The following is an 18537-nucleotide window of genomic DNA, read 5'->3' as shown; positions in this document are numbered from 1 at the left end:
ACTATACATAAATTTTCTTTATTAAAGACCTTTATGACTTAAAGTCAGGATTTCTAAAACTGCCTCGAATGTTGTATGAATATTTTCTCAAAGCAGGAAAAAAAATCCATAAAGAAGGCCATATTGAAGAAGCAGAAAGGAGATGCAAGAATCATTTTATTTTGGCAGGCAGGGTGCCTGCAGTTTCCCAAACAGCATCTTACAGAGAGGGCTCATTGAGAAAATTTCTCATTGTTCACTATAATAAAATTTCCATCTAAAATGTCTGCCTATAGTTTTTTAGCTTACATAAGGTACATCAGCTGGTGAAAAAATACCTAAAATCTCAAGTAAGAAACTCCTGGGAAACCTAATAGTAATTAAATAAACAAAACTAGAATATTAGTTTACTTAGAAAGACAAAGCCCGAAAATAGCATAAACAGTAAATATTAAATAGGTAAAGTAGAATATTGATTTATCTTAAAGTAACTAAGTCCTAGAATAGCTACAAATCAATTTCCAGAGCATTACAGCAACCAATCTACCTTTCAACGTGGCACCAAGGTTGATTTATTCCAAATTAGGAATATAAACCTCAGAATAAGGTCCTGAGATTTATCCTATTTTAGATAAATATTATATATTACCATAACAACCTTATTGCTCCAATGATTTGAGATGTTTCTGATACTACCCATGACTTGGGTAGCATCCAACAAGTGGCCTTCCAGGAGTGCAGAGAAAATAGCTTTTCCTGGCTGGGCGTGGTGGCTCACGCCTGTAATCCCAGCACTTTGGGAGGCCGAGACGGGCGGATCCCGAGGTCAGGAGATCGAGACCATCCTGGCTAGCACAGTGAAACCCCGTCTCTACTAAAAAATAGAAAAAAATTAGCCGGGCGAGGTGGCAGGCGCCTGTAGTCCCAGCTACTCGGGAGGCTGAGGCAGGAGAACGGCGTGAACCTGGGAGGCGGAGCTTGCAGTGAGCTGAGATCCGGCCACTGTACTCCAGCCTGGGCGACAGAGTGAGACTCCGTCTCAAAAAAAAAAAAAAAAAAAAAAAAAAAGAAAATAGCTTTTCCTAAGTACCCCCATATGATCAGTGTGTATAGGGAATATACAATAAGAAACATATGCTGGGCGCCGTGGCTCATGCCTGTAATCCCAACAGTGAGGGAGGCCAAATGGGAGGATCACTTAAGCTCGGGAGTTTGAGACCAGCCTGGGCAACATGGCAAGACCTTGTCTCTATCAAAAATCAAAAACATTAGCCAGGCATGGTGGCATGCGCGTGTAGTCCCAGCTACTGGATGGGGTAGGGAACTGACGGGGGATCACTTCAGCCCAGAAATTAGAGGCTGCAGTCAACTATAATCGCACCGCTCCACTACTGCAATCCAGCCTGGGTGACAAAGAAAGACCCCGGAAAAAAAAAAAAAGAAGAAGAAGAAAAGAAAAGAAAAGAAAATTAAAGGAAAGAAAAGAAAGAAAGAAATCTATGTATCTAGGTATTTGGCCCCATTCCTAAAATAAAACGTTTAAATCCCAGTGATTTACTGAGTGATAGAGGTGACAGGAAGGTCTTTGTTATTTATAACAAGCCCCCTTAGAACGTAACTGAGTTTATGTGAATGAGGTGGCACTTGGTCAGCCTACAGCTAGCCTCAGGATGGGGGCTGGTTGTCAGGGTAACCAACCATGCAATTAGGGGGCTGGAGCTTTCAGCCCCACCCCTGAACCTCTGGGGAGGGGAGAGAGGTTAGAGTTCAAGTTCGGTCACCAATGGCTAATGATTTAATCAATCATGTCTAAGGAACGGAACCTCCATAAAAATCCCTAAAGGACAGGGATCAGAGAGCTTCTGAGTGAATGAACTTACCCGCATGTCTGGAGGGTGGCACACCCCAACCCCTCACAGAGCTTCCCACCACAGAGCTCCGTGCTCAGCACTCTTCCGGACATCATCCTAGTTATCTCTTCATCAGGCTTTTCATTTCTTATCCTTTATAATAAACCAGTGTTTGTAAGTTTCTGGGTTCCCTGAGCTGTTCTAGCAAATAACTGAACCCGAGGAAGGGATGTGGCAACCCCCTGAATATATAGCCAATTGGTCAGAAATACAGGTGAAAGCCTGGGACATGTAACAGGCACCTGAAATGGGGGCAACCTTTTGGGACTGATCCCCTAACCTGCGTGTCTGTGCTAACGCCTGGTTTTACAACTGAGACGAATTGTACGACACACAGTTGGTGTTAGGAGATTTGGGGAACTGGTTGGTATGGGGAAAACCCCACACACATAGGCTGCCAGAAGGGTTGTGAATGAAAACACCTCAGAACAGGTCATTCTTCTCCAGCTGTGCTGATTGGGAGGAATCTAACAGTGTAATAAAAAATATCCAGAGACATCCACCAATAATGAGTGGAAAGACACCAAGAAAATATAAGAGGTGATTCATGGGCTTCTGTGAAAAAGTTTTGAAACAATAATTTAAGGTATCTGTCAATTGCAGACATAACTGTAATTGCCTCAGTCGCCCTTGGTAAAGAAGCCACTGAATAGAGCCATTTGCTGGTTTACTCCATTGAGGAAACAGAAATGATAACCGTCCTTATCAAAAGATCTCTTTCTCTCTCTCTCTCTCTCTCTCTTTTTCTCTCTCATTTTCACACTACTAGTTTGCTCCTTTCCTTACTGCCAATGTTAGAATACAGTAAAAGTGCAAAAAGAATCTTCTAGATCTGGGCTTCTCAAATTTTAATATGCATACAAATCAAACCTAGTTAAAATGAGGATTCTGACTCAGTAGATCTGGGGTACAGCTGAGATTCTGCATTTCAGTCTAGCTCCCCGGCGATGTTGACACCGCTTCTCTGTGAGGCACACTGGAGGCCAGGTCTAAACAACACTGAAACTCCAAACAAGGAAACACATAATAACCTGGGTTTGAATCCTCACTCTACTACTTAACTAGTTTGAGCAAGTCCCTTAACCTATATAGGCTTTAGTATTTTCTCCCCTCAAAAAAGAATGATGATACTCATTTCCATTTTATGAGATTTTTTTTTTTGATGACTAAATGAGGTAGTCCATAACAACACTTCATAAAGTGCCTAACAAATAGGATTTGCCAGCTACGAGCTATTATTACTTATGCATTTGACAGACATCTGTTTGGTGATAATGACTTAAGAATGTGACTTCAACACGTACAGGACCTTCAATATTTGGGAGTAGGCACAGGCACAGTGGAAAAGAATACCATAAGCATATGAAGAGGAAAAGAAGAAACCTACCTTCTACTTTACAGTCAAAAGCATCCCCTGCTTCATCTCCAGGGGGCTTGGAGTGAGATTTTTGAAGGTCTTCTTGAGCACTCTCAATGCTATTATAAACCCATTGTATGGAATCTTGCTGGAAATGAGGGGGGAAAGAAACCTCACAGGTATTAGTGCTTCCTAAAATGCATGCCCATTTCACAAACCTGCTTCAAAAGGAGACTTGACCTTATTTATTCCTCTAGCTTCTTTAAAAATAGTAAAATTTGAAAGAGAGATACAAATAATATCAGAAACTAATAAAAACTAAAGGACAATTATATTGTTTAACAAACACACTTTCTTTCTTCCTTCCTTTCTTCTTCTCTTCTCTTCTCTTCTCTTTTCTTTTCTTTTCTTTTTTTCTTAGACAGAGTTTCCCTCTTATTGCCCAGGCGGAGTGCAATGGTGCAATCTCGACTCACCCCAAAACCTCCGCCTCCCTAGTTCAAGCAATTCTCCTGCCTCAGCCAACTGAGTAGCTGGGATTACAGGCATGCGCCACCACGCCTGGCTAATTTTGTATTTTTAGTAGAGACAGGGTTTCTCCATGTTGGTCAGGCTGATCTCGAACTCCTGACCTCAGGCGATCCACCTGCCTTGGCCTCCCAAAGTGCTGGGATTACAGGCGGGAGCCACCACACCTGGCCTAACAAACTGACTTTTTAAAGCTTCAAGTTTTATCTTCCAAGATACGTTCCAAAGATGTATGTTTTTAAATAGGATATATTCCCAAATGTCTTACTTAAATGCTTCAAGTATATCTTAGGTAAGTTATAAATCACATTTTAAAATAATCAAATGTGGCTGGGCATGGTGACTCACACTTGTAATCTCAGCACTTTGGGAGGCTGAGGTGGGAGGATTGCTTGAGCCCAGAAGTTCAAGACCAACCTAAGCAATGTAGTGAAACCCCATCTCTTATTAACAAGACAGCAAAATAAAACAATTGTGAGATGGACAGTTGTCTGATGAATCAATTATCTATAATGGTACAAATCATTTACATGTTCTCCTAATAGTCAGATATATTCTAATACATTTACTGCTATTTTAGAATCAAACAAATATGAAAATTGGAAGGACATCATTCATCTCATTGATCAACTATCTTTTAATCCTCCCAAATAAAAAAATCATCCTACTTTTAAGGGCGATTTCCTTAAAAATTATCCTATATTTTAACAGCAGTTCCAGTCTCATTTAGAGAAATGAGAGAGATGAGATGACTATCAAACAAATGCTTCAAGAGTTGCATTACTTTAAGGTTTACAGATTTTCTAGATAAGATGTTAAATCAAATTAAACTGCATTATCGAAGTATGATACAATATGTATTATCTATTTGTTTTGTATTAGCTTCTCAAGTGTGTCTAATTACTATATTGCTACAAATCATTAAAATGCTAATTAATATTTGATCATTCCATTACATCTTGGTGCCCTGTTGTGGCCACCAATGAGCCACACTGCTTAGTTTCCCACACTGACCCTGGGCTTGGCCACACGATTTGACTTGTTCAAAGGGATACTAGCAAGCACAGTCTAAGCAGGTTTATCACTTGTAATGTTCCCTCTTAAAATTCAGACACCATGCAGGAAAAAAAAACCCTGCTAGAGACTGGAAAGAAAGGCCATGCAAAAGTGCCCTGGAGGGTGACCTGCCCCATGGAAACCGAGGCCTCAGACAGGGGAAGCAAAGGTGTCCACTCGAGTCCCAGCAGAATGCAGCCACGTCAGTAACCTCATAGGAACTACCCCACAGCTGCCCCATAGAATCAAGACAAATAGTCAATTATTGTTTTAAGCCACTAAGCTTTGGAGAGGTCTATTTTGTGGCAATGGATATCTGGGAGAGCATGTTAGTGGATTTTTCTGTACATTTATTGCTTTTCTTTAATTATTTCACTGATCAACACCTCTGTAAGACAGTAGGCAGGGAAAATAAAAAGAAATGAAATTCAGATTGATCTGTCTGCTTATTAACATTCTGGTAGAAGAGAAAAGATTTGATCACTTCAGAGGAGACTTTAAACATTCATTCTATAATACAGTTCAACAAATATTTATCAAGCTACTATCAACCAGAGTAACCTATGAGCCTATGTATAGATTCCAATTTGCTATGCTAGATCTGACCTTCCTTTTTTTTTTTTTTTTTTTTTTTTGAGACAGAGTCTCGCTCTGTCACCCAGGCTGGAGTGCAGTGGCCGGATCTCAGCGCACTGCAAGCTCCGCCTCCCGGGTTCACGCTCTTCTCCTGCCTCAGCCTCCCGAGTAGCTGGGACTACAGGCGCCCGCCACCTCACCTGGCTAGTTTTTTGTATTTTTTTAGTAGAGACGGGGTTTCACCATGTTAGCCAGGATGGTCTCGATCTCCTGACCTCGTGATCTGCCCGTCTCGGCCTCCCAAAGTGCTGGGATTACAGGCTTGAGCCACTGCGCCCGGCCTGACCTTCTTATTAAGTAAAACTGATCACCTATTTTCATGTGGATTCAGTGTTTTGCAGGCCATCAGCAATGGCTTATGAGAAAATGGCCATTCATCTTCCGGGTTTGGAGACAGTCACATCCTCAGATCCAGAAATGAATACTTCATTATGCATGACAGGAAAATACAAGGCTTCTCCTGTAAAGTTCTGCCTGCATCTAGCCGATTAAATTGCAGGAGTTTTCTCTTATATGCCAATACTCACATTTTCTTCATAACATAATAGCTTTGCTTATGAATTATGATTCTAATTTTAGTTTTTTGTGGCACTTGTAGATCAAAGGGTAGTGTTTTACAATGTTAGATAACGCCGAGTACATTTTGGTATTTTCCTTTAAGAGATAAATGCAGTTCCCTAAATACATTTTGGTATTTTCCTTTAAGAGCTAAATCCAGCTACCTAAATAAATATACCTCAGAATCAATCACAGACCTTATAAAACCCATAATTTTTGCTTTTTCACAGAAGTCTTCTAATAAAGAGTGTAAGTATTTATGGTTCATACATACAGACACAGACACAATGATCATTATGTATTCTAAAGCAATCACAAGGGCCAAGAAAACAGTTCAAACCTTTGGATTTCGTTTGATAAAACTCGTATCTCAATGAAAGTACCCCAGATCACTTTTTAAACAGATGGCAGTACTGTAATAATAAAATGTAACCATTTAAACACAATCAATTATAACTAATTATGCAGATAAAGCAATCATTATGAGATTTATAATGCTGTGTTTAATTTTAAACTTAAAATTGAAAACCACAAACATCTCTGGCACTATCCCACCTCGCCCCTTAGGTCTTTATGCAAGTAGTCACTCAGATCCAGATTACCCGAAGGGCCACTTACCTTCATTGGCCGCCTGTACTTTCTGCAGGCTGTAACGTGTGCAATGACACTGGCATGTGTCTCTTTGCTTACATTGATTCCATTCACCTTGATAATGCACTGTCCAGGGTGAAGGCCAGCTGCTGCAGCCACAGTTCCTTTAAATACAAATGGGAAAATAACCAAAAACTAATTTCAGGAACAAGATTCATTTTTATGATATATACAATTATGGAAGCAATTTTAAAATACGATCAAGGTCTAGCTAGTATAATCTTGATAAACTTGGTTCTGAGAGCAATTCCCTCTCAACACTTTTCTGCTTTTTAACTTAACTTTCAAACTGTGATCAATAGAGTATTTCTCACCTCCCTAAGAATTAGTTTGAAGGGATGTTGCAAAGTGACCTTTATAATACTAATCAGTTCTTTTTCCTTCCAAATGTCTAGTCAATCTTTCTAAATATGCATATCTAATGGCAAAATGAGAAGACCAGAAACATATGCCTTCCTTATCTTCCTTTATTCTACAATATTTCTAAATATTCAAATAGTATTCACTTTTGTTTTTTAAAATGACAACAATTTAACATACACATAAAAAAGAAAATCCTTCAGAGAAAAATAAAGTCAATGAGCAACTATGATTGGACTGGTTTTTCCAAGAAAAATAAGAGTTTGAGATATATACAAAAAGTCAGAAACAGGAGAATTTGTAGAGAACAGAATTAATGAGATAACATCACTCATCCAGTCACTTTGTTTGCATTGATACAGATTCAAACATGGAAGTAACATATCCTAACCAGTGAGCTACGGTTTCTCAGAACCTTCCAATTATTGTGGACAGTGTGATCAAATCAATATTAACAAAGTACCATTAATAAATATGTGTAATTAATACAATGCAAATAATTAATACAAATGATGACAAACTTATAAATATGTTAGAAGAGACTTCTTTTGTGACCAACGTCTCTCATAAAGAAATTATTAAACATCTTTAAGAAAATAATTTACATTCAAGAATTTATCTTCGCATTTCTTCTTAGTCCCCATAAAATTCACTCCTAGAAATGTTAAGTGGTTTTCTGCATTGAATTGAGTCTTAGGGGAAAATGGAAAATTATCAGCAGAAAGAACAGCCTGAAAAATGGCATTGCTTCCAGAAATCACCTGGCCATTTGGAAGCATCCAAGCTGTTCTGTTTGTGTGAGCTTAGAATGGGAGTGGCTGGAAGAGACAGGATTGGAGAGTTGAAAAGAGCCGGACTGTGAAGTCCTTGCCTTGGCTAAGAGTCTCAACCTTACTATAAATGGAAGATTCCAAGGCCTTCATGTCTGAAAAGCTGAATTTGTCTGTAAAGTAGGAACAAGTTCATCTTGGGATATAGGAAGCAATTTTGAGGAGTAAAAAAAAACTCATCAAGGACACATTTTAAAAAATGCTGAATAGTAATATGTGCCCAGTAGAAGACAGTGAATTGGGAGAAGCTAATTCAATAACCATGATGGTTTTTCTAGCTACAAGGGAGAAAGAGAGAAGACGTGGTTAGGCTGATCCAAGGCTTAAGTGCAGTAGCTTGGATGCAGCTGAGGGTGGGGGCCAGGGGAGCCTGGGGATGCTGGCAAGCGTGACTGCAGTGACCCACATGAGAAATCTCTTTTTCTTGTGGCAAAATTACAGTGCCAAAAAATAACCAAATATCTTTTCATTTCATACACATCTGAAAGAGGAAGCACTTGAGCATTTCTGTCTTGTACTCTTCAGAAGCAAAAAGCACAGAAACCAGATGTAGGCCAACCCCATCACTAAGCTCCAAAGATAGAACCTTGCTCTTTAAATGACATTGTAATAAGCGAAGAGGTACAGCTTGATTCACTCAGGCTTTCAGCTATTTTATAGCACTATTAACATGAATTATTCCTTTTTGGCTTCGTGAAAATGCAGGAGATATTTGGTGTCTCAATATCCCATTTCAGTTTGACAATATTTAATGAGTTATTGAGAAGGTTTCAACTGTCTATCCATCTGCATGTTTTAGAAATCTGAGAGAAAAAACAGGTTTCTGAAATTAGATTTTTTTAATCATACATACAATAATGAAAGTAATGTTATAACAAAGGTCTAGCTAGTATGTTCTTGATAATTTGATTCTGATAAAAACGCCCTCTTAAAATCTTCTTGCCAAAGTTTTGGGTGATCACATCAAGATACTTTACATTCTTTAGTAATAAAAAGCATGTATGTCTTTTGCTAGATAAACACACGATTTCTTATGCTAATAGTGACACTTCTTGCTGTAGACCCAAGTTATTTACTATGTTTAGCAATGTGGGATCTGAGAGTTATTTCCTTCAATTATTACTAGTGTCAATTTAAAATTTAAAAAATACATATGATAAGAGATGTCAATAATCAAACAAAAAAGAATAAATATAAACATAACTTTTTAGTCACTAAAATTATTGAATTTAAAATGCATCTTATGATGAGTTTTAACCACGGTTTATAGAAGTACCTGAAGGAAGTATATAGCAATAGGTTATAAAGTCCACAGATCAGCTTTAAACCTGAAAACTCACAATTTTGGATTACTGACAAAGAAAAACAATTACTTGAAATCAAGAAAAATACAAATAGAAAATCTTAAATTTATTATATTATTTGGATAAACTAAAAGATTCAGAAAAGTGAGATTTAGACATCATTCTTATATCAAATTTTTAACAATGATAAACAGGCCTTAAAATTTTTTAGTTTTTTTAATGCTTCTGGAATGTGCCACCATTGAGTTAATACAGTGAAAATATAATTGAGAATCATAACAATATGATTGTGCCTGTTTTAAACACATTCCTGTTCTGTCGGGCACATCCCAAACCTGCTGGAAAGCTGCTTTCCTGCAAGATAAATTTCCTACCTCTTCCTACAGCATGCACAACGGAAGGGCCAAATCCTCGGATCTGGAAGCCAAGTCCATCAGCTGAATCTGGAATTTTCACTGTCCTAAATTGATCAGAAAATAAGGTAAAATGAAGTGCAAGAATCAAAACTGGCTAAAATAATCATCATGTACACCTTCACACTTCTCAATAAATACCTATTGAGAATCTACAGTGTGAAAGATGTTGGGCTAGAAATCCATGGAGACTAACGTGGTCCCCAACCTCACGCAATACAGAGTTTCTAAACTGAACATAGTCGTTACATAGTAAAGCCTGAAAAAGGAACATTGGGGTGTAATGGCTTGATCACTGCTCACTGCAGCCTCAATCTCTCTGTCCCAGTGATCCTCCCATCTCAGCCTCCCAAGTGACTGGGACTACAGGCACAAGGTGACACCATGCTTGGTTACTTTACCTTACTTTTTTCATAAACACAGGGTCTCCTACATTGCTCAAGCTCATCTTAAATGACTGGACTCAAGTGATCCTCCTGTCTCAGCCTCACAAAGTGCTGGGATGACAGGTGTGAGCCACCACACCTGCTTAAACCTAGCCTTGAATGTTCATGTAGTCAGTTTGCAGCCAGATAACTTGGATAAGCTCCTTAACTATTCTGACACAGAAAATTTCACAGAAAGATAACATTGTTAAAAGTTATTTTGCAGGGTATCTGTGGCAATGAAAAAGAAATAACCTTGGTAAGTTGCCCTGTACTGTGCTACGAGCTATACAGGTGCTTAATAAAACAGAAACTTTTCTCTTTAGTTTACTGTTACAAAGAAAAAAAGAGGGACCTATGAAATTCTTTATAAAAATTAATATAACAGAAATAGAGAGTTAATACATTTCTACCTATTGGGAGCTTTATCCAAGAACAGTGAAGAGCTAGTTATAAAGAACAGATCTGTCAAACACGGTATCAAAATATTTTAAGAAAATGATTCACTTTAGTATTTACACAATGAATGTTTAAAAGAATAATACATCAGAAGACAAATGTGAATAAGAGAAGAAATCATTCCAATGAATCTACATCAAAAAAAAAAAAAAAAAAAAGATTACGAAGAGATGGAAAACTTGAGTAAGCTGTCATGGCAAACCAGTCAGCAGTGTCCAATTTGGCACTCACAAATAAGATACTCCACAGAAGAAAGCCAGAAATCAGATAACAACAATGAAAAGCACAGAGCTCCAGATGCGAGGGAACATCATAACAATACGAGTATGATATTGCAGCCGGGAACAAAAAGAAATGAATACAATGCAATAAATTGTGATAGATAGCCCTTGATGCCCAAGAAACAAACGTGTATCCCAGAAGATGAGTTAATCGTAAAAAAAACGACAGCAGCACTTCAAGGGCATATTAAATACAGTCTGAAGGTAGATACAGCAGGACTTAACTGCAGCTTATGAAATCACTGTGGGAGAGAGTTTGAGCAAAACTAAGGGTTCAAACACTTCAGAAAGCCATAGGCCACATTTAGGCCTAAGGTAGAGAGGCTGGCACTGCAATCTCAAATATAACCTAGGCAGGCATTCGGGGATAGAAATGAAGATTTTCTGCTCTCGGAAAACTTGAGAGTATTATTATAAATTAGGTTATACACTATGAAGTTATCTGTATGTATGTGGGATCGAGGTCACAGAATTAATGTATCCTTTCTCCTTCATAGTTTTTGGTGTACAGGGCTGTATTCATTTCCTTTGAATAACACATAGTTATCAGTGTTTGTCAAAGTTACACTTGAAAATGAAAGATAACTGACCAAAGAAAGAAAAAGGGAATGAATACATATTCTGGTGAGTCTGAAACAAAAACAGAAGCAGTTCATGCTTCCATATATTACGAATGAGAGTTCACTTCTGCTGAAACAACATAGAACTTTCAGGCCGTGGTGAATTATTGTTGCTTTTGGATTCTGAGTAATTCACAGTGGCCTCTCAATCTTTCTGAGCAAGGTTTTTCTATCCTTCTAACATTGCTATGGAAGGCTGACTCTAATATTTAAGAGAATTATTATTTTTTCCTTAATCAAAATTGTACAAAATACCATGACATGCATTTTGGTCCAAATTTTGGAACCCCTCTAATAAAATGATCTTTAGAGAACATGTTTCCCCAGTGAGAACATTATATTCCCTATTAAAAATGAATTACGTTTATACAAGAGGGATGCTCTATTTCCTACAGAAAATAAGTGTACTAAATTATCTGCTACAAAGTCTTTTGAAAAATCTCTTGATGTTATCAAGTATGAAGTATAGCCAGAATCAAAAGAAAATTCTTTTGCATTTACCTCTCATATTTTTCCCTTTTCCTCAAAAATGGGATACTACTTAAATTCCAAGAAGCTATTGTAAGAAAATATGACAGTGATTTATAGAACTCATACATCAGAATAAGGACATAAAGGAAAAGTTATTTATTTCAAACAAATTTTTAAAAATTAGCATGGTATCTTCAAAAAAATGAGTATGCTATACAATGCTCTTGATATATGCTCTTGATATAATAAAGTAGCAATGAAACATAAGATGAGAAGACAACAGCATCATATATAACATCACTGGGCACTTACTATGTACTGGATACTTCACTAAGTTCTTTACAAACCTGGTTTTATTCAACATTCTTTGCAGTTTCATGGCACAGGTACTCTTATCCCCATTTTATGGATGAGGACGTGAAGTTATACACTTAGCTAGCAAGTAGTGGAAGAGAGGCTTGAATCTGGAATCTGGAGCTCTAGACACAGCGCAACAAACACTAAGAAGAGTCAGAAGACACAGATTCCTATTCTGCTCATCTAGCAACTAAGTCTACGACTGAGGATTTGCTCCTATTTATTCAATTTTGAAGTTGATGGCCTCGAAGTCTCTAACTGTTGGAATGTCTCTGAGCAGTGGACCAGTATTTGTAGGTTTAAATTGGGGGTCAGGGGGCCCTAGGGAGACCTAATGATTGCTTTGAATGCTACTCCCTTATTCCTTTCCAGTCTGTCTTCTTCCTTTTAAATGCCCTCAAAGTGTCAGGAGGTGGGCAACCAAGATAGTCTTCTCCTAGGCAGAGTTGAATAAAGGGAGAGGAACAGACCATAATAAGGTTCAGAGGGAAGACATTGCTGTGCTTCTTTGCTGCCCTCTAGCCCAGTCTTCCTACATTAGTAAAAAGTGAGTGTCATGCTCACTCTTTCAGACCTCTTGGTAAACTATTGGTAGAAGCTAAAGCATCTACTTTAATGAATTCACACTGCCTTGAAGAGACCCACTAGGGAGAACCCAGCCCACTGCACTGCACTTTGCCTCTTAAGATAAACATCGCAGAAGTACATCCAGCTATTCCTGAATATATATATATATAACATAGTATTTAAACATATTACATATAAATATGTATTTTTACATATTAAAATATATTTAAGGCAGGTAAGAATACTTATATTTTAATAGGTAGCTAAAATTTTAAAAATCTTGTTTTTGAAGTGCTAAACTTCATTTGCTTTAAAACTAATGAAGTTGCTTATCATGATTGACAAATGATACAAGTAAAATTTAAACAATAATCTTTATATATTATGCTAAGTACTTTGTACATATTATCTCAATTAATTAATTGGTTAAACAATTCAAGGTAAATCTGATAAGGAAATACTGAACCATTGATGGAAATGATTTGCACAAGAAAAGCCCATGGCTTGCAAGTATATGCACGGTATGTTACTAAAAAGTAGCATACAGAGCATGCTGTCATTTTGTGGGTACCTGATTGTGTATACGTGTACCAATCCTTTAAAAACTTCAGTTAATGCTTAATTTCAAAAGAATAACAATGGCTATTTATGGGTGATATTGTAAGAAAAAAATATGTCTCCCTTTAGAAGCATTTATATTCTCTACATTTTCTATAATAAACATAACTTTTTTTCTAACCATAGGTAGATAGATAATACAATTTTTTAAAGAAATGGACAAATTACTAAGCACATGCAAGCATGGATTATCTTACAGTCTTTTTGCATCTCTTATGAGTGTTGAATTACAAATGGTACCTAACCATTTGACAGCACCAGAAATTCTTATAGCCGAACATGGAGAAACGCAGTTCTTTATTCTCAAATGTTCTACTAGTTTAGTTTTCTTCACTCGTAGTAAAATCCAGTTCAACCCAGACCAGGAAAATTTGGGCAGCAAAAGAAAAGCATTATTTCTACTAAAACTACAGGATTCAAGTAACACTTATTTTAGCATCATAAGCAATGTAGCTTTTCCCATCATCTGTAAACCAGTATTAGTGATACTGGTGAGGTTCAAATGTTCCAAGCAATGAGATGCTTAATTCTAAGCATTTACTTAGTTATCTTTTCTGTTTTACTTATCTATGTATAACTTTAAAAAAAAATCACACATAAATCATACAACTTACTCTCTTGGTTTCGTGCTCACAAGAACTCTTAGAGGTTTTCTGCTGTTTAAACACGATTTCAGGAAGCAGTCGACTTCACTGAAAGGTCTCATAAAAACTAGGTCTCCATTAATAGCAAAAATCTTTTTCCCAACTTCCATGCCAGCCATCTAAGAGAGAAATTACAAAAAATAAGTCAAAGTATATTTTAATAAGAAATTTGAGTTTTTCACAAAATCAGAATATGAAAACTTTCAGAGCTTATAGATTTTGACATTTTAACACACCTGCAGTGTTTTTATACAAATTTACAAAGCAGAACTGTGGATGAGATAACACGGTTATCATTCTCTTTGGCCTAGTTTTAAATCTGAACACAGAACTTTACCAAAATTACCCCATTTCCCTCCCTGATTTAACATCATACTCCTCTCTTCTGTTATATTTCACTGTTCTTTAGCTTATTTCATCCTTTTAACTATAATCAAATTCCAGGTTAGTTTTTTTTACTGTGTTTTCCACCTATAGCCAATTAACTCAGAAAGTGTCAACTTCTGTATCTACATCAATGACACCCAAATATGCATCTCTAGTCTGACATAGTTCAAGTGGCAAGGGAGAAAGGGAGCCTGGAATCCAAAGAAGAGAGCTCCAACCAGCAGAGCTGTCAACAGTGCAAGCTGCTGAAAAGAGGACAAGGAAGACATTATCCCTCCACACCAACCAGCATGCACTTCTCAACCAGCCTTACTGCCTAAAAACGACCTGCTGTTTTGGTTGTCAGCTAAATGATGAAAACCTGAGAGAGGGCATTTTATTAGCAGCATAGTCAGATGCAGCTGTGCTCTAAGAACATCCTCTGAAAACGCCTGGGAGAAACTATTTCCTTCTCATAGACATTTACTACAAATGGTCATTAGTTGGCCAGGTCCACTAACAGTGCATACGTTGATCAGAGTTATTTTGTTTGAAATTAGTGTGCTGTACAGAAAGCTTTGTCTTGCATGAACTTGTGTTTTGATAAAACAGAGACCTTTGGCATTAGCAGATAGGAGGATGGGTGGCAGTTTACCACTGACTTTAAACAGGTTCAAATGTAAATACCATACTTCGTTAATTTTCATATTCATTAAAGATCTAAATATTGAGAAGTTTGCTTGAGGATTAAGTATCTTCCACCCAGGGGCACCAACATGAGGACACTTTAAACTAGATATACTTGGGCTATAGCACTGAAAAGTAGGGTCTATGAGGGTGGGGGATTTTGTGTCTGGTTTGTTGCTGTATTCCCAGAGCCTGGAACACTGCTGAGTATGTAACAGGCACTAAATGAGTACTTCTTGAATGAATGAATGAATGAATGAATGAATGAATGAATGAATGATCAGGAGTTTTTTTGTTTAAAAGGCTGGCAAAATTGCCGGATGCAGTGGCTCATGCCTGTAATCCCAGAACTTTGGAAGCCTGAGGTGGGCAGATCACTTGAGGTCAGGAGTTTGAGACCAGCCTGGCCAACATGATAAAACCCATCTCTATTAACAAGAAAAAAAAAAAAATCAACTCAGCCTGGTGGCATGGGCCTGTAATCCCAGCTACTCTGGAGGCTGAGGCAGGAGAATCACTTTAACTCAGAAGGCAGAGGTTGCAGTGAGCCAAGATCACACCACTGCACTCTAGCCTGGGTGACAGAGGGAGAGTTTGTCTCAAAAAAAAAAAAAAAGGCTGATGAAGTGAGAGAACATCAAGAGCATTAATCCAATGAGAAAACAGTCAAAGCATGTCCTTCAGTGATTAAAGTTATACTCACACAAAAGACTGTCAATGGTGATGGGAAAACAGAAGACACGACTCTTGACAGAAAGGAAGAACCATCTGCTGTGCATAATACAGTGCTACCCTATGCTGTCTCTGTGGGGCTCCAGGTTGGAGTCTGTGATTAGTGAAGCTTCAGGAACAAAGAATGAGCCACTTGGCCTCCCAGAAGGTCAAGAAATTCACAGTCGAAGAGCGCTAGAACAGGGGTCCCCAGTCCTCAGGCTGCAGACCAGTATGGGTCCAAGGTCTGACAGGAACCAGACGCACAGCAGGAGGTGAGCGGCGGGGGAGTGAGCATAAAGGCTGAGCTCCACCTCCTGTCAGATCAGTGGTGGCATTAGATTCTCATAGGAGCGCGAACCCTATTGTGAACTGAGCATGCGGGGGATCTATGTTGACCACTCCTTATGACACTCTAATGCCTGATGATCTGGGGAGCTACAGTTTCATCCCCAAACCATCCCCCACCCTCCGCCCGTGGAAAAATTGTCTTCCACAAAACCAGCCCCTGGAACCAAGAAGGTTGGGGACAGCTGCTATAGAATACACACCATCTCCCAGCCCCTATTATCCCTGAGTGGCCAGACAGGACTCAGCTGCTGCTAATCCCAAAGGTATTCAGTAGAACCTGTGAGTAAGATTATCCAGAGACATTATGTTCAATACGGATAATTTCAAGGCTGATTATCTTTAAAGGCAGATTTCAGTTTGTTTAGAATTTCTCTATTTTTATGTCATGACAACACATTTAAATTAAATTCTAATTTACATTACCTCAGCATTAGATCCCCTTTCTACCAACTTTATTATTGGAACTTTGTTTTTGTCTTCTAGCCCAAAGCCATAGCTGCCTTCATTGGATTTAATCTGAAATGCAAAATATTAACATTACTGATAAAGCAACTATGAAAAAAATTACAAGTCTAACAGAACAAAGTAAGGTGCATCACCATCGAACATGTTTAATGCAGTCTTCTGCTAATGTCTATAATCAAGAAGAAAACTTATATAACATATCAGTAAACTTACCAGTAATGACTTAGCTATAACATTTTCCACAACTTTTAAGTCATGTTTCATAAGTCGATGTTTCATATTTGATCCTTCCATTTCCTCATCCGAAAAAAAACGGAAAAGTAAGGGTTCATCTTTGAATTCGCTTTTTTCAAGGACTACAGAAAAAGAGATTCAAATTATTTCAGCTAATTCAAAAATCGAACTCATTTTCAATAGCAGTGACATTTATAAATTAATACCTGCACCCATAACCTCAATTTTATACTCCTAGGACTAGTTACATTCACAAGTGACCCTGGCTTTTGTTTTGTTTGTTTTTTTCTATTTCTTTCTATAATTTTGAGCCAATGTCTCCTTTCAGTTACTTTTACCTACAGGATTTTGAATTTTTTTAAACAAATAGTATTTCTTCTAAGGCTGACTTTTTAAAATTTAACCAAGTCCTTCGCTTTCCAGATTAAAATCCAAATTTAAATAAAAGACTATAATGAATCAAAAAATGCATGCATCCAAAACAGAAATTTATGGTGTTTTCAATTTGTAGTAAACATTTTAAGCATGTTTTTAATATCCCACACAATTATGGGAAAATTCAAGTGGGTTAAGTATTGCCTTCTGTGTGTGAACAACTCCCATTGTGTTCACTTTTGTTCCAACACTTCAAACCAGAAATATGTCTTCTGGGTGAAATGTGATTTTAGTTTCCACGAATTCATGTTTCTTTTCTGTTTAAAAGCAATATTCTCAAATAACATTATTTCTAAAAGGTCTGGTTTTTCCCCCTTATCTGAACATTAGTATTTTCCCCAAAATCCCCTAAGATTCTTGGAATGCACTGATGAAATAAAGTTTATGTTTTGTTAGTATTTCTTAAAATAAGGCTAAATACTGATATGAAGAATTTGTATTCAGTGAAATCCTGACAGCTGTCAAAATACTTTACCAAAAAAGTTCTCTATTTCTTATTTATCTGTCCTTAATACCTTGAAGGTTGATTCATTGAGCCACAGACTAAAAGAAAGTGATCCCAGGGCACAGTAGAAAAAGTTAGGTTTTGTGATCAGACAGGCCTGAGTTTAAATTCCAGGTCTGGAAGTGAGATAAGAAAGTTACTTAATCCCTCTGAGTTTCAGTTTCCTCATCTGTAAAGTGGGAGCAATAAAATCTTCTACATATTGTTGCATAAAACCAAAATGAGGTAATAAATATAAATAACTTGGCATATAGTAAGCAGTCAAAAGGGACAGCTATTTGGTTTCATTATTTTTACAGAGTTCCAACAAATAATTGTTGACTGGATGAATGGCTTTATTGATCTTTGGCTGAAAGACTGGATGGCAACATGAGTTAACAAATAAAATTATCAACCACAAATTTAAAAAACAACAGAAGCCATAACTAGCAATAGAAATGAGAATCTACTATTATTTCATGTTTTTGTAAAGATGGGATCTTGCTATGTTGTCCAGGCTGGTCTTGAACTCCTGGGCTCAAGCAATCCTCCCACCTTGGCCTCCCAAAGTGCTGGGATTACAGGCATGAGCCACTGCGCCTAGCTCAACCTATTTTAGATTGACTTAATGATCTAAGCATTTTCCCAAAGGTCACTCAATGTTTCTGCTACAGCTGTTTCCCTCCACCAAACTGTCTTTTAAAAGGAGCATGATAGGGCATCAACAAAGCCAGGCATGAGCCACACTGTTCATGCTTTACCCACAGACTTTTGTATGAA

At 37.6% G+C, this 18537-nt stretch overlaps 1 protein-coding gene across 4 annotated transcripts in view; it reads right to left on the bottom strand.

The window, feature by feature from the left end:
* Positions 1-18537, bottom strand: part of PREX2 (phosphatidylinositol-3,4,5-trisphosphate dependent Rac exchange factor 2) — a 283235-nt gene that overhangs the window by 143427 nt on the left and 121271 nt on the right. For all 4 annotated transcript variants that reach the window (XM_005563489.5, XM_045398356.3, XM_065519321.2 and 1 more), the window contains exons 16-21: positions 16818-16960; positions 16563-16655; positions 13995-14143; positions 9544-9629; positions 6643-6779; positions 3277-3394 (exon numbers count right to left, since the gene is read on the bottom strand). In XM_005563489.5, coding sequence (XP_005563546.1) covers positions 3277-3394; positions 6643-6779; positions 9544-9629; positions 13995-14143; positions 16563-16655; positions 16818-16960 — 726 coding nt within the window. The remainder of the gene's footprint in view (positions 1-3276; positions 3395-6642; positions 6780-9543; positions 9630-13994; positions 14144-16562; positions 16656-16817; positions 16961-18537) is intronic.

Source organism: Macaca fascicularis, chromosome 8 (genome assembly GCF_037993035.2).
Source record: "Macaca fascicularis isolate 582-1 chromosome 8, T2T-MFA8v1.1".
Taxonomy (NCBI): Eukaryota; Metazoa; Chordata; class Mammalia; order Primates; family Cercopithecidae; genus Macaca; species Macaca fascicularis.
Note: the sequence above shows the minus strand (reverse complement) of the source record. Positions and strands in the feature narration are given on the sequence as shown.